Source organism: Alexandromys fortis, unplaced genomic scaffold, assembly GCF_014885135.2.
Source record: "Alexandromys fortis isolate MF-2015 unplaced genomic scaffold, M_Fortis_MF-2015_v1.1 scaffold_36, whole genome shotgun sequence".
NCBI lineage: Eukaryota > Metazoa > Chordata > Mammalia > Rodentia > Cricetidae > Alexandromys > Alexandromys fortis.
In genome coordinates this window covers 1,820,490-1,838,398 of record NW_026067915.1, presented here as the reverse complement: position 1 = coordinate 1,838,398, position 17,909 = coordinate 1,820,490, and the positions used below count along the sequence as shown (strand labels likewise).

Here is a 17,909-nt window from a genome sequence, read left to right as displayed (position 1 = left end):
AAAGCTAGTCATTCGTTATTTTCAGAAACCTGGACATGAGCTGAAGAGGTCGATCACAGGATAAAGTGTCCTTCTTACAAGTTTGGGGACCTGAGTTACATTTCCCAGAAGTTATAAAAGAGCTCTGTGTCAGTGCACAGGCACGTAGCGCAGGCACTCACGTGATATGGAAGACAGAGAGAAAAGAATTCCTGTAAACTCACATCTAGTGTGGCATACATAGCAGGATCAACAAAGACCTTTTTCAAACAAGGTGGCAGGTGAGGACCAAAACCTAACATTGTCTTCTGATGTCTACACACATGCCCACATTCACACACAGAAAATTAAAAGAACAAACAAAGAGACAACAGGCTTTATTTTGGGGGAGGGCAGAGAAGAGCGAGATGGAGAAACTAAGAATTCAAAGGACATTCTAGTCCAAGCAATGTCCAAACCCTGGAGAGACTGCTTTTGTCTATCAATAATATGGGGGCCTGTTACTCTGACTATTCCATAAGACTACAAGGAGGGAACCAAATCTGCGTAAATGTACTTGAAAATAATTATGTCACTAGGAAATACAACTTTATATAGCAAACTCCATTGTTATGCCATCTATAGGGAAATCTGGACTCATCATATTCAAGTAATACTTCTGCTATTAAATGGCCAAGTATGTTAAAAAAAAAAGATACTTTATCACCTAAAATTAACTACTACCAAAAGGTTTCTGGAGTTTATAAATGTCACATTTTGATAACAATAGAAAACAAACAATTAGTTTAGGTAGATTTCTCATTCACCTTAATATTACCTGCATGGCAAAATCTGTCAACATTTTAAAATTATATTATTAACATATTATTTCACATTTCAATAAAACAAAGAATGGCAATCAGTTCTGTTAGTCATAGCTAAGTGATTAACAACCTGTCTGATTTCCAAAATTCTCATCAATAGGCTCTATTTGAAATCTTACAAACTGACATGTTTATAGAAAGTTAAGTTTAAAAAGAGAACTGAAGATAGGAAAACCTTGGAGTTTTGATGTACTAAAGAATATAGCTTTAACATACAGTTAGCTCTGAGTGTAGCACTCACAACAGGAGAAGATTTTTTCTTTTAAATAAAGGCTATTTCTTGTGAAACACATGACATTAGAAAAGGCAAATACTTAAATGTGATTTGCACTTGGCTCTGGCAGTTGTGAAGAATGTCATGTGTGGAAACTCGGATATAAATTTTCACATGGTTGTACCACTAGCAAGCATAAAGTTTAGCAATATATGAAATCAGTAGAAATAAGCATGACAAATTATTTTTAAAGGAAGATAAAAAAGCCTAAAATTAAATTTTTATGCTTTAATATATCAAGAAGTTCTAGAGAACTTTCAGAAATTCTAAGTATTTCCTTATTTAATGATAAAACTTCTAAAAGCATTAGATTTCTTAATTTTTCAACACTTTAATACTTTTATAGCTAATATCTGCTAACTCTGAAACCATTGTTGGACTTACTTTTCATATAGTTTTTGATTATTTAATAACACTTTACATTTCATTCCTCTAGAACATTGATTCTCAACCTCCCTAATTTGAGGCCCTTTAATATAGTTCCTCAGTTGTGGTGACCTTCAATCTTAAAATTATTTCATTACTACTTCATAACTGTAATCTTACTACAGTTATGAATCATAATATAAATATCTGATAAGCAGGATACTCTGATATGCAATCCTCAAAAAGGTCTCAAGTCTAATGGTACAGTGAAAAGAGCTATCACGAGGTGATATTTGATGATTTTCATTGCTTTTTTTATAATGAAAACTTTACATTCTGTAACATATCTAAACTTGCCTTTAAAGAAGACAATGTTTAAAACCCTATCTTAAGCAAATTGTGGACTGAAAACATATGCATCAGCCCTGAATTTGTTTAAATAAATAATGTAAGCTCCCAATCTAAAGGTTCAGAGCTGGCATATTGCTCCAAAGCTACAGAGAAACCCTGTCTTGAAACAAAACAAAACAAAAAAAAACCCAAAAAAACAACTGGCATATTATTAATAATACAACCTAGTGCCCTGTCATATTTCTAGGCATATTTAAGAAACTATTACTAATATGTTTAAATCCAATTCTCCTGGTGACTTTGTTCCATATTAGCATTTTGTTTGTTTTTGTTGTTCAAGACAGGGTTTCTTTGTGTAGCCCTGGCTGTCTTGGAACTCACTCTATAGATCACACTGGCCTCGATCACACTTGCCTCTACCTCCTGAGTGCTGGGATTAAAGACCATGTGTCACCACCACTTGGCTCTTTATTCTTAGTTTAAGAAATAGTGACAACTTGTGAAATAATCCTTTTGTGCACTGTGAAGATGTGTCACTCTGGTTTAATTAAAAATCGAACGGCCAATAGCCTAGGCAGGGTTTTAGGGGCAGAGATAATGCTGGGAAGAAGAAGGGTGGAGTCACCTGGAGACTCCAGGGATGCTATGAGCTTTACAAAGTAAAGTTAATTGATGTGGAATGCCCCTCTGTATGCTGTGAATATGTCTGATTACCACTGGTTAATAAAGAAGCTGTTTTTGCCTATGGCAGGGCAGAACATAGCTAGCAGGAAAGTCAAACTGAATATAGGGAGAGAGAAGGTGAAGTCGAGGGAGATGCCAGCAGTCATCAGAGAAGCAAGATGTAAGGTAAAACAAGTCAGGAGCCTTGTGGTAAAATATACAATAATAGAAATGGTTAATTTAAAAGAGCTAGCTAATAATAAGCCTGAGTCTTCGGCTAAGCAATTATAATTAATAGAAGCCTCTAAGTGTTTATTTGGGGAACTAGTAAGCAGGAGAGAAACCCCCATTTACAGAAAACAGAGTCACATAAAAGAACAAAGATTAAAAGATATGGGTCAATTTAAGTTATAAGTGCTAGTTAGAAATGAGCCTAAACTATTGGGCAAGTTTTCATAATTAATAAATTCCCATATGGTTATTTGGGAGCTGGCAAGCGGGACAGAAAAACCCACCCACAACTTTTTGTTTTGTTTCAGTGTCCCTCATTCTATTTATTTGCTTTTCACTTTTTTTCATTTTAGTTTTTATATAGGTGTCTTTTTTTCTTTTTCATTTTTACAGAATAGTTATAGTGCTGTCAAATTTGAATATTTATAAAATTATTTGGGTTTCTCTTCTTCTCAGACAGTTTCTATATTCCAGGTACAATTAAGCCCCAATTTAAAAAAGTTTCTTATCCCCTCCTCTTTCGTGGTACTGAACTAGCCTGAAACATGAGACAAGGGGCTCATCACTGAGCTGAATTCACCCAAGGTCTCTTTGCATTTTTTAAAAAAAAATTCTAAGATAGAGTCAAACTCGCACAGCCTGGTCTTGAATTCACACTGTAGTGTATTCAGGCTATTAAATTTGTGATCTGCCTAAACATCTCCTCTCATTAACTTTGGATTAGAAGTTTGTGCAACCATGTCTGCCTTGACTTTTAATTTTCTTAACTTCTTTTGCAATTCCATTTTCATTCATGTCTAAACTAAATAGTTCATTCATTCATGGTGTCCTTAATATTAGTTCATTCTTTAATCAACATCATGCCATAGTAGGAAATAAAGATTAAAATATCAAAGGACATTACAGTAACAAATGAAACTGTCTTCAAAAACAGATATGTTGTGAGCGCTAAGTAAAGAGAAATTCAACATAAAAAAGGAAAACTTAAAAATGTAGAACTGGCATTCTGAAACAGTGTAAAACTTTAAACTTACTAGTCTCTATTTAGTGATGATACACCCCTACATGTATATTCAGAATTACTCATAAAATTAAAGTATGAAGCAATTCATAAAGGTAACTTTGCAAGAAAAACACTTGTTTTCATGACTGAAATCGCTTATAATGAATCCAAAGATGGAAGGAAAGAAGAGTAAACTAAAATCCTTCTTACCTCACTTTCAAGAAAGAAAAGAACAAGCATCCTAATGAGGTTCCCATTTGGACTGTTCCTTCCTCTCCTCTTTGCTAATGCTTCCTCTGCTTGTGGATCGTGTCTGCTAAACAGCCTGGGGGGTGGGGGTGCGAAACAACACAAACTCACATGAATACAAATTTCAATACTTTTTCAAAACACACATAATTCACTGCTGAAGAAAAAATCTGAAAAGATTACCAATCTAATTCAATACAACTCATGTCCTTTTAGTTTTTCAGACAGGGTGAAGCCCAACTTGTCCTTGAATTCTTGTTCAACCTCAACTTTTACAGTGTTGAGCCTTCAGTCATGTGCTACCATGCCTGGTTTTTAAAATATTATCAAAAGTGGTCAGATTAAAAATATCTTACACAGTTCAACATGAGGAAATGTTTTTAGTGACAAAGAGTAAATACTTAAACGCTTATTAAAAATGCAAGCACTACTATTAATCTATGACTGATACTAAAAAGTTTCTTAAATATTTATTTAAATTGTAAATACATTTAACAAAAGGCTAAGTAATAAGCAAAAATCTATTTTAATATTTATGTCTCTTATATTCTCCAATGGTTTACCTATTATTTAGAGACAGTATTCTTAAGTCCAACCATTTATAAAAATTATATAAGTACTATATCTCTAAAAAATATCTTTCAATAACAAAAACTTCTAAATATGGCTAAGAAGGAAAGGAAGTTTAAAGCTGTTATATAGATTTACTCTAATAAAACAAAGCTCTCTTATTTTTAGGGATTGCTCTAAGCCCAATGGATGTAGCAGTGAACATGGAATTGGATCTCAGGAGGAAATTATATTTCAGTGCACCAGTTTTCAACCTGTGGATTGTGACCTCTTTGGGGGTTGAACAATCCTTTCACAGGGTTCTTGTATCAGATATTAACACCATGATTCATTACAATAACAAAATTACAGTTATGAAGTAGCAACTAAAATAATTTTATGGTTGTGGGTCACCGCAACATGAAGAACTGTATTAAAAGGTTGCAGCATTAGGAAGGTTGAGAACCATTGCTCTAGTGGATGGAAATAGGATATATCATCTCAGATATTTTACAGAAAAATAAGGAAATAGCGACAAGCAAATAACATATGCAAGTCTATGTTTTTCAAATGAAGAGCTAAGTAATGGAGAGGTGTTCTTTTGGGGGTGGTTTTCAAATAAGTGATAAGGTAATAGTCCTTGGTAACTGAAATGTACTAAATTATTCACATAAGGTTCTGAAAAAATAGATGAAATTTATAATGTTAAAAATGTAGACTTCTGAGACCTCTGACAGGGCTATTTTTCCTGACCTCCCCATCGCTGTTTTCTTCACAGCTAGACAGATCTAGCCCAGGTCCCATTTCCATTGCCCCAGTCTAGTTTGACCTTCCTTCCTTCCTTCCTTCCTTCCTTCCTTCCTTCCTTCCTTCCTTCCTTCCTTCCTTCCTTCCCTCCCTCCCTCCCTCCCTCCCTCCCTCCCTCCCTCCCTCCCTTCCTCCCTCTCTCTCTCTTTCTTTTTGGTTTTTCGAGACGGGGTTTCTCTGTGGCTTTGGAGTCTGTCCTGAAACTAGCTCTGTAGACCAGGCAGGTCTCGAAATCACAGAGATCCGCCTGCCTCTGCCTCCCTAGTGCTGGGATTAAAGGCTTGCGCCACCACCGCCTGGCTGACCTTTCTTGACTGCACTACAAATCATCTCTAGGCTTATGCCAGGACCCTCCCTACCTGTTCTCCAACCCACAGGCCTTAACACGCCTTTTCTACACTGTCAGATCTACTGGCTACCTCAAGGTTAGACTAGGAAGCACATCCTAATACATCAGACAAATCCCCTCTGCCCATCCAAGTCATTTCCAATCTCTAGGCCCAACCTGATTCACATTCTCTCTTCTGCTCTGACTTGATCTGTCCATATCAGACCAAACTAAAAAGTTCACACGTACAGACCTTATGCCCCAAACACCAAAAATATGAACCAATATCTCCTCTCCAAAACCTACCATTCCTGTAGAAATATTTGTCAATGAGAATTTCTGAGATGAACTCCAGGACCCACAATTTAAAAGAACAATCATCAACTTCAAGCAATAATTCAAAGAGTGAAAAGGCTCAATGAAATTTAGGAGAAAGAACAAGTGATCAGCGACCAAGAAAACACAAACATATGGCTGATGGAAATGATTACAACAATCTAACACTTGAGAATGGAATTCAATAAGGAGAGAGACTTACTCAAGTGGAATAAAAGAATGCCTGTAACTTAACTAGAAAACTCAAGGGAAAGTCTTACAAGTAGAACAAATCAAGAAGACAGAATATCAGGACTTGAAAATAAAAGTAGGATGTAGCTCATATAAGCAAGGGATATGAAAAAATTAAAACCATGAAGAAGGGACATAAAGGGAATATGAGACACCATAGGAAAAAAAAACCTTTGATTACAGGAAAAGATGAGAAAGAAGAATTGCAACATAAAAAAAAAGTTTCAAACTAAAGACACCCCACAAAGTTAAAAAGAACCATAGAGAACATGAAATAGATAATTACCAAAGAGAAAATCCTATGTAAAACACAAAAGGTACATAATAAAGTGGGTTGAAAGCTACAAGAGAAACAAAACAAACAAAAACAATGCAAGTCACATATAAATAAAAATCCATCAGAATAACAGCTGAATTCTCAATGAAAATTTTGAAAGCCAGGAGAACGTGGCACAAGGCATTTCAAGAACTAAAAGGCTAAGAAAGCCAGTCTAAACTAACAGACCTAGTAAAACTATCTGTCATAATTGAAGGATAAAAACTTTTCAAGATATAAATAGCCTAAATCAATTTATATTTGAGAAACAAAATCTAAAGACAATACAAGAAGCAATACTTCGGGATAAAGAGAGGAATGAGTATAGCAGAGAGACCATGAAAAGAAATACAAAGGCATAATTATTTAAAAACAAAGTACTGGGGCTGTAGACATGATTCAGTGGTTAAGGGCACTGGATGCTCTTCCAGAGGTTCTGAGTTCAATTCCCAGCAACCACATGGTGGCTCACAACCATCTGTAATGAGATCTGGTGCCCTCTTCTGACCTGCAAGCATACATTCAGGCAGAACACTATATACATAATAAATCAATAAATCTTTAAAAAAACAAACCCCAAAACACTCCAGTATATAATATAAAGAATACAAACACCACTACCAAAAATCAACAACATAATAAGCAAAATTTGTACACACATTTCAATATCTTTAAATATAAATGGTCTCAGCTCTTGAATCAAAAGACAGAGGCCGGCTGAAAGAAACAAGAAACAAAATCCACCTACAACAAGAAACACATCTTGGCTTTAAAGACAGGAATTTCCTTAGAATAAAGTAACGGAACCAAGTACTACAAATGGGACCAGAAAGCAAATAGGTGTCAGGATCAAATATCAGACAAAATAAGACTTCAAATTAAATCTAATCAGAAGAGGTAAAGATGGACACTTCATTCATTCTAGTTAAGGGAACAGTTAACAAAAATATTACTATTTAAACATATATGTACCAAACTCTGGGGTACCCAATTTCATAAAACAAGTACTGCTGGATTTAAAGGCACATATTAAAATCAATCAGCTAATATTAGATGATTTCAATACCCCACTTCCTCCAATAGATAGGTAGGTCATCTGGACAATAAAATAGAGAAACATTAGAATTAATAAACAGCATACACCAAACGAACTTTGCATATATCTACAGAATATTCCATGCAAATACCAAAGAATACACATTCTACTCAACAGCATACATAAGCTGCTCTAAATACACCAGCTCTAAAATACACCACATGATGGAATACAAAGCAAATGATTAAAATATCATAAAGACTGAAACCCACTCCTTGTATCCTTTCTAACTACAATGCAATAAAGCTTAAAATTGACATTAAACAGAACTCAAGTAAACAAACAAATTCATGGAGATTAAATAACTCATTACTAAATAGTCAATGTGTCAAATAAGAAATCAAAAAAGAAATAAAAAATGAACTAAATAAAAACAAAAACACCACAAAATCTCTGGGCCATACTGAATACAGTTCTACAAGACAAATGTATAGCTTGAAGAACGTACATTAAAAAAAACTCAGAAAACAAAAACAAACAAAACAAAAAAAATCAGAAAAAGCACAAATAAATGATTTATGATGCAACTAAAAATTTTGGAAAAAACAAGAGCAATCCATATACAAATCCAGTCAACAGCAAGAAAACTGGAGCAGAAATCTATGAAACAGAAACAAAGAGAAAAACAAAAAAGAATCAATAAATCTAACACCTGGTTGTTCAAGAAGATAAGACTGATAGACCCTTAGCTCAACTAAACGAAGAGCAGATCCAAACAAACAGAACCAGAAATGAACAGTAAAACATCAGATCAAACATCAAAGAAATTAAATTCTTATATGGTACAATATTAAAAACTTAGGATCCATTAACCTGGAAAACATAAAAGAAATGGATGAATTTCTAGATTCAGCCAATCCTCCAAAATTAAACCAAAAAGTCAACAACCTAAAGACTCATAGCAAATGAGGAGATTGAAATAGTAACAAAAGGCCTTCCAGTTAACAAAAGTCAAGGCAAGAGGGATTCACAGTAGAATTCTAGCACTTTCAAAAATTTAGTCAATCCTTCTTAAGCAGGGAAGGCGGGCATGCAGATTCCTTCTAAGACTGCCCCTCAGACTGGAGAGGGAGGGGGAGAGGAATGGGGGGAGGGGGAGAGGAGAGGGAGGAGGGAGGAAAGGGAGACGGGGAGGGAAATGGGAGGCGGGGAGGAGGCGGAAATTCTTTTTTCAATAAAAAATTATATTTAAAAAAATAAATAAAGTGATACAAACAGGGAAAGAGCACAAATGATTACTATCTGCAGAGGATATGCTACTATACATTAAAGATCAAAAAAACCCTACCAGAAAATTTTTAGAAACAATAAATTCAGCAATTTGACATGATGCAGAGATCAAGAGTTTTCTATACACCAAACAACAAACACTTGGGAAGGAAAAGAGGGATATGCTCCCATTCACAATAGCATCAAAGAAAATAAACATCCAGAATAAAGCTAACCAAGGATGCAAAAGACCTCTACACTGAGAATTTTAACTTCTGAAGAGATAGAGACACTACAAAATAAAAAGGTATCTCATGCTCATGGATTCTTAGAATTAATATTGTGAAAATGACCATTTTATCAAAAGCTAGTTATAGATTCAATATAATTCCAATCAAAATTCCCATCTCATTCATCAAAAAATAGAAAAAAAAAACCTGTTCTAGAACTCATATGGAACCACAGAAGACCCCAGACAGCCAAAATCTTTCCGAGTAAAGAAAGATGACCAGCCAAGATCTTAAGATATATCACAGAGCCATGGTAATAAAATCTATGTTACTATTACAAACACAGACATGTAGACCAATGGAACAAAATTTAAAATCCAAACATGGAGTATACATAATTTCAGCTATTTAATATTTGACAAAGATGACAAAAATATGCTAGATAAAAGAAAATACCTTCAGCAAATGGTGCTGTGAAAACTGGACGGCCACAAGCAGAAAAATGATACTAAACCAACTATAGCTATCACTGCATAAAAACTAACTTCAAATGGATCAAAAACCTAAATGTGAAACCTCAAATTCTGAAATGGCTAGAAGAAAACCCTACAGGAAAGGTGCAGTGGCATTTCATTTGTACTTTAATAAATAAAGCTTGCTTAAAAACACACAGTACTCAGTCATATAGGCCAGGCAGTGATAGCACACACCTTTAATCCCAGCAGCCACACTAGTCAGCCACAGAGACACAGAGGCAGGGTGGTGACTGTGAATGACTTTAATCCCAGCACTGGAGAGGAATATAGGTGGGATGAGACAGGAAATCACTTTCTTTCAGTCTGAAGATTTCATAGATGTAAGAATTCTCTAGTGCCTTGGCTGCTTTTGTGATCTTCAGGTTGAACCCCAATAAGTGTTTCTGGGTTTTTATTAATCATGCTGTGTCTGTCAGAATCTACTTCACAATGCCTTAGCAACATGACTGCCTAAACATGACATGAACAAGTACAATAACAGACAATGGACAGAGGAAAGGCCACAGACCTCTGACCTACACAAAGAAGTAAGCACAATTAAGGAATGCTGAGTGGTAGAAAGTCTTTTCCAGACATAAGCACGTCAACTGGTTATTCAGTATCTAATGGTCAGCCATCTAAACATACATGAATAACACTAATACATTTACATGTATATTATATAACCAGCACACGGGTAATATATATTTATATGAAATGCTCCTAAATAAACACATACAAGTATTTAAATACAGTAATAAAAAAGAAGCAATTAATTTGAAAGAAAGCAAGAAGAGGTACATGGATGGGTTTGGAGGGAGGAAAGGTGAGATTATAATATATTATATTATCAAAAAAACTTAAAAATGTAGAATTTTTGGTGAGATTAAATATTCATTTTAGATGCATTTTCTATTTTTGATGAATCCTGTTGACTATGTAGTATTTATAAACTATAAGATATAAGACTATCTGCATGTACTATACACCTAATTTTTTATTTTTTTTAAAATGATTTTTGCTATGTGGCCTAGGGTAGAATTGAACTCTTGGATTTCAGTAATCCTCTTCTTATCTCAACTTCCTAAAGAGTTGGGACTGTGTGTGTACATCAAACTTTAATCATGAAAATTCTATAGCTGAACTACAGCTTGCTTAGCAGGATTTTAATATCTATTATATAAGTGATAGAAGAATATTAAAATTAGTCCTTAAAGATGAAGTTACTAAAATGTGAATTTTTATTTTTATTTTATTTATTTATTTTTTTGAGACAGCATTGTTCTGTGTAACCACTCTGGCTGTCCTGGAACTTGCTCTGTAGACCAGACTGGCCTTGAACTCACAGAGATTGCCTGCCTCTGCTTCCTGAGTACTGAGATTAAAAGCATGTGCCACCACTGCCTGGCTGTGAATCCACCCCACCCTCCACCCCCTTTTCTTTTGAGATAGTGTTTCTCTGTGTAACCACCTTAACTGTCCTGGAACTAGCTCTTATAAACCAGGGTAGTCTTGAACTCCCAGAGATCCACTTGTCCCTGCCTCCCAAGGCCTGGGATTAAAGGCGTGTGCCACCACCACCTGTCTGTGAATTTTTCTAAGAGAGGAGTTTGAAAGCATTAATATAAACAGCTCTCATAAACCCCACTGAAACAGTTTGCCTGAGCTAATGGGAACTCACCAACTCCAGCTGGACAGGGAAGGAACAGGCATAGGACCAAACTAGTTCCTTTGAATGTGGTTGACAACTGCATGGCTGGGGCAGACTGAGGGGCCACTGGCAGTGGCACCAGGATTCATCCCTACTTCATGTACTTAGCTTTTTGGGATCCTATTCTCTTTGGATGGATACCTTGCTCAGCCTAGATCTATTAGGGAAGGCCTTGGACCTTCCACAAGGCAATGTGCCTAACCCTCTCTGAGGATTAGATAGGGGTGTGGTGGGAGGGTGTGTGTGTGGAGGGAATGGGAGGAGGGGAGGAAGTAGGAACTTGGATTGGTATTTTTTTAAATATCTAATAAATAAAAAATAAATAAAAAAGGAAAAATACTCTCATAAAAAGCTTCCATATTTTGCACAGGAATTGGGCTGATTTTCACAAAGAAATAAGGCATAGTGGAGGCTCCCTATTCTGAATTTTCATGTAAAATATTCTAATTCATGTTTCTAGCAAATATTTTAAACTTATAATAATATAATCTTATAATACAGATAAAATAAATGTAGCTTATGGTCTCTATCATACATATATGATAGATTATATATTAACTACATATAGATTATATAACACACATATAATATAGGTGACATATATATTAAGCTAAGTTCTTGATGTTCTTAGTGAAGCCACAGAAGCAATAAATTCTTTCTAAAATCACAAAACATTTTGAAAACTTAAGTGGACAACAGAAGCCAACTACACTGTAATAATTCTGAGGAAAGAAGGGAAGACTCCGATTTATTCTTGATGTCTGTGGCATACAATGGCCCAAGAAAATATGGAAATTCGCTGATTCTACAAGTCAAAGGTATCAGAGTAACTGGCAAAGCCAATGCTATTTTAAAATCTGTGCCTAAGAGGGCTGGGATGTAGCTTAGTAGCAAAATGCTTGTCTGGCATGTGTGAATGGCCACGAGGTCAGAATAAAAACTTGAATTCTTCCTTTTCACTTTCATTATCAACATACAGTAGCAGGTACTACTGTTTAAGAAAGATTTTTAACATGAGAATCAACTTTTCTCATTATGAGTAAGTAAAATTTATTCAAAATATCGTGTTGATATGTAATAAACATGGAAGTTGTTAATATTTCTTTTCCTTCTTCACACTAAGTCTTCAACCAAGACAAACCCCGAAATCAGCACCTAGCCCTATAATCTCCTCAAACCCAAATGCCTAGATGCCTAGACTAGAACACCGTTGCAATGCCAAATTAGATACTGTATGGAATGCCAAGACTCCTTATAATCAAAGTTAATTATCCATGTAGAACTGATGCCCAGTGCATGGCTCTAAGCATGTGATTATGCTTCTGTATAATCACAAATAAGCACATGTGATGGACCCCCTTGCCCACAACCAAAGTCTGAACAAGAACAAAGAACGAACAACGAGAACAAAGTAAAAGATATATACATGAACAAGAATGTTTACATTGTGAGAATAAATGAATCTACTAATAAATTACACAACATATCTAATAATCCATGATCAAAAAGTATGTTTCACAGAATTTCACTCTAGTTAAGCGCTATATAATAGTCAGCCACAATTTAAAAGGAACTTAATAATATTAACTGTAATATATTCACAACTCTCAGAATTACTACATTGTAATAATGATTTCAAAGGAAAAAAATGGATAAGAAGCCATTAAAACCTGAGACTTAGCAAGGGGATACAACTTCACGACTAGATAATACATGTAGCAAATTATGAACTGAGACGTTGAAAAGAAACAAGACTTCACAAACTTTAAAAGTCGACTCCCATTTCAGATTTCACAGAGAAGGAATATGATAAAGGATTACCACTCTCTCAGGTGTGAATTATGATATAGGAAACAGGCTATGAACCTGTGAGAAAAACCAAGCACAGTGAAGAGGACGTTCCAAGTCCTATACTCAGTCACTGCTATTCTCTTCTGCTACTTGGAGATGACCAGCAAGTGCCTTTAACAGCTGAGATCTCTCTTTTCAGTACTCTTCTACTACCTTGAAACAAAGCATACAAAAATGGAACCTGTGTGCAAGATAACTGACTCACTTTTTGTGAAGAAACTCTCCAGCTGCCACAGCAACAGGGCGATGAGCTGAATACACCAAATGGTACACATTTTCACAGTCTTCATTGGAGAGAGCTTCTTCACTTCCACTGAAAATGTAAAGTAACATCAAAACCACAAATACTTTTAATTGATGTAATCCTGCATTTAATTTCTGTAAAGTGATTATAAAGCTGAAAATATAGATTTTAGTTTCCTTTTACTTTGAAAGTATTATTTCCCATGAATTGTAAATGTATTCACTATATAAAATTCAGAAAATCCAGATAAAAGAAAAATTTCAAAGTATTTCTATGTGAAATATCCCTAGAGAACAGTCAATACCTCAGAATACACATCAGACCAACTAAGCATGCTCTTTAAATGTGCACAAGGCTTTTATTTTTTAAAAATATTCTTAAGGAATATATTTGTCCTTGTTTCATATAATTAATGAAGGTAACTTTTCCTCAGAACTGTATCAATGAAAAACATTTTATCACCTAAATATTACATTTGTTTGTTTATTTGTGTATGCCAGTCATAGCTCTCCTTTGGTCAAAGGACAACTTGTGAGAGATGGTTCTTTTCTTCCACCAGGTAGGTCCCTGGGATTCAATTCAGGTCATCAGACTTGGTGGCAAAACTCTTTACAAGCTGAGCCATCCTGTCAGTCCAGGCTGTTCCTTCCCCAACACAATTTCCTGTCCTTACATTCATGTACTCATGATTCTGTGTTTCCTAAATGGTCAAAATGTTTTAAGCAATTTATCCTCAAAAATGAAACATCAATTTCCTGATGATTAATATATTTTTAAATGATTGATGATTATAGCTTAACAGTTAGTTTGAATACATAATTATTGGGCTGAACAGAACCTTGGCAACCTATAGAGCTACAAGTTTATTTTGTAGATTTTCAAATGTAGATAGATGCCCTAGGACCCAAGATCTTCAGGAATCTAACAAATAAAAATTAGAATGCTCTTGGCAGCAAAGGACTGTGGTTAATCAATTCCAGGGAGAAAGTGTAGTCTTGGCTGAAAATCATAAATGTCAAACTGGCAGACAAACTAGAAATCTTTAAATACACTCTCCTGCCACTCCAACAATGCTTGTACCATTATGGTGAGGCAGATAGTATTGGGTAAGCAAGGAACACTCCTGTTATTAACAGACATTAGAAAGAAACTAGGAGAACTAACAATACAATTATCCATTCCATATACTCAGGGCCAAATACTACAACTGAGGCATACAGGTTTCAGGGCTGCTGAGGAAGAGTTGATAGGTTAGGATAGGACAAATATATCTATAAATGACCAACTTGTATCCCCTGAATTTTAAGAGAGGCAACAGGCTCAGGCTAATGAAACAAATTAGGTATTATCAGCCTAAGAAAATAGCCTCAGAAAAAGTAAACATATGGGGTGTGTGTGTGCGTGGGAAACCCAATTTAAAGATACATTAGAGAAATACAAACTCTACCAAATGTAGACTTATGATTGTGATCCCACTTGAGAAAGGAAGAGATGGAATTTGAGGCCAGACTGAGCCAAATTGTTTTAGACTTTGTTGGAAAAAAAAGAAAAAAGTAGCAGAACTGACAGATGGCATAAAAATATTTAAATGAGTTGATAAAGGGATATAAAAATGTGATTTTACCTGTCATTTAGGAAGGTTTACCAGTAATCCTATGTGTCAAGAGAAAGCCAGGTCGTTTCATGCACATTTTATAAGAGACCGGTAAGCTAGATTTTGATTCTTAGCTCATTATCGCTTAAAATACTAAGTTAGATAAAATTAGGAAACCGTGAAAGTGCATGAGTACACATGATTTTTTTTTTTAAAAAAAATACGAAACCGTTTTAGAGAATAATGAAACCTTTATAAAAGATTTTAAATTTATTTTTCATGCGTATAGGTGCTTTGCCTAAATGTATGTCTGTGCATCATGTGAACTTGGTGAATGTGGAGGCTCGAAAAGGGTGTCAGATCTCCTGGAACTAGAGTTACAGAAGCTGTGGACTGTCGTGTAGGTGCTGGGTATTGAAACTGGGTCTTCTGGAATACCAGGCAGTGGTCTTAACTGCCGAGTCCTCTCTTTTAGCCCCATCACAAATCATTTATGAAGTTAATAAGAAACATTAAGTCTCAGAAAACTATAAAAACTTCATAGAATATATCTTAAGATTATGTTTATGAACTGGTCTACAGCAAAGCCATAAAAAGTTTTAAAAGAAAATGACTAAAGGTGTCCATGGAAGTGGAGAAAAACATAAGGGCTTGAAGGCAGCAAGGAGTTCTTTCTCCACTAAGAAGCTCTTGGTTTCTTATTGGCCACATAAGGGATATTAATATTGAGCCTGCTTGAATAGTTTAAAATAACATTGCCCAATAAAACTGTATATAGGGTAAGTAGATTGCACATACAAAATTTCAAAGTCAGGCTCTGAGTGACAAGGTAGAAGAAACAAAGGATTCATTGCCCTCTATGAGATATTTGCAATCACAAATTCTTAGGGCAATGAGAGATTTCTGAGGAATGCATAAAAGGATAGATATAACTAATGCTCTAGGCAAAACACACATAGATAGTCACAATTATATCTGTAAAACACCCAGATATTTTTTGTTCTATTTCAATTAAAATTCAGAACAAATAATCATGTAGAGATTTTTGAAATGAGGCATCCTCTTTTCTAAGTTCATGGTAAAAAGAAGACCTTCCTCCAGCCAAAAAAAGTCTTGAAGGTTTTAAAACAGTATTAAAAGAAGTAATTTAACTTAGCATATTAAAACAAATTTTTAAAAGGAAAGAAATTTTCATAAATGATTAGAAAGAATGGTATATATGGGTAAAAAAAGTCACAAACATAACACTATCTATCAATACATATAGTAAGTGTACTGAAGCATACCAAGTATATAGTACAGCATGTAGCAAAGCACAGTATATGAAGTATGCTAAGCAACAATGTATGAAAATAAATCAAGTCAACATTTATGAATAGACTACTACATTGTTCTTAGGAATAACAAGAATGGAAGAAAAGTTGATAGTGGTTACTAAGTTATATAAGACCACAAATTTTGGACTGTACTGGGTATAGAGTGAGTTTAAATGGCAATAACAATACATTTCCCCCAAGAAAATGGAATTAAAGACCTGATTTTTAGAGTATCTTTAAGAAATGGTAGTGATTAAAGATACATTTAACTTGTTTTAAACATTGATAGACATATGAAAAAAATAATTTTACTCCATTAATTTGAAAAATAATTATATTATTCTACTGTGGTAATAGAGGTGAAATCCAAAGCTATGCACCTGCCAGGAAAGCACTCTATCAATGAGCTATGATACCAATCCTACATATATTTTTGTTTCTAACTATTAATTAAAAATTACTTCAGTTAAAAAATGTATCAAATTTACACATGAAAACACAAATAAAAGCAATCTACCATAATGTTGTACTTAAGCAAAACAATATATATGTTCAAATACAATTTATTCAAGTAGAGTAAAAGTGGTTTAAATTAGGTAAATATATAATTCAGGCTAATTAACAGGTTTAAAAAATCCTATAGTATTCAGAATAAAGAGGAGTTTTCAACATAAACCAAAAATATACTTAAACTGAGCCTTAGCTTAGAGACCTTGTATCTGTATCTGTATACGGAGCACCAGGCCCTAGGCTGGGTTCACAGCACTACAAATAAAAACAAACCTATCCAACAATCCATTTATACAAATATAACAGCAATAAAAATTTAAAATTCCTTATAACAAAACAAAAAATATCTGCTATCAAGAATAGCATAAATAAAGCAGAAGATCTTGGCTATACAATCAGACAAGGCAAGGAAATAAGAATAATAAAGTTAGGAAGATAAAATCATTTGTCCATGCTATTCTAATAATCTACATGGTAAAAGCAACCAGATCAAGAAAACAACAGCTATTTGGGAGTTCTAAAATGCTGTACATAGACCAACATAAAAATCAAAGGTTTCTTTACCTTGCAGTAATCAAAGAGAAAATACTAAACGCTAATAATGACATGAAATTACACGGTATTTAATAATTACATATATAAAAATATACATCATTGTGGTCATATATACATACATAAATCCTTATATGTCTGAATACAGAAATGAAATAAAAGCAAATCGAACAAAAATTTACTCTTTTATAACATAAAATACAATAGAGTTTTTTATTTTATTTTATTTTTTAAATGGAATCCTGTCTGTCCTAGCACTCACAGATAGTGAGTGCTGGTATTAAAGGCAGGCATCATACAGTTCTTTTTTTGGTTTTGTTTTGTTTTCCAAGACTGGGTTTCTTTGTATCCAACTGTCCTAGCTATATAGACAGGTTGGTCTCGAACTCACAGAGATCCACCTGCCTCTGCCGTGTTCACTGTACAGTTTTTACATTTAAAATCACATCAAAGTTTAAGAAGTATCTGATATGTATGTTCTAAGAATTCCCATAATAGAAAAATATGAGAATTAACAAAATAAGATTTAAAAGCC

At 34.4% G+C, this 17,909-nt stretch overlaps 1 protein-coding gene across 3 annotated transcripts in view; it reads right to left on the bottom strand.

Moving 5' to 3' along the window:
- The window catches only part of Stag1 (STAG1 cohesin complex component), a 305,418-nt gene that overhangs the window by 83,524 nt on the left and 203,985 nt on the right, over window positions 1-17,909 (bottom strand). For all 3 annotated transcript variants that reach the window (XM_050139376.1, XM_050139375.1, XM_050139374.1), the window contains 2 exons: window positions 13,364-13,471; window positions 3,941-4,055 (listed from right to left, as the gene is read on the bottom strand). In XM_050139376.1, coding sequence (XP_049995333.1) covers window positions 3,941-4,055; window positions 13,364-13,471 — 223 coding nt within the window. The remainder of the gene's footprint in view (window positions 1-3,940; window positions 4,056-13,363; window positions 13,472-17,909) is intronic.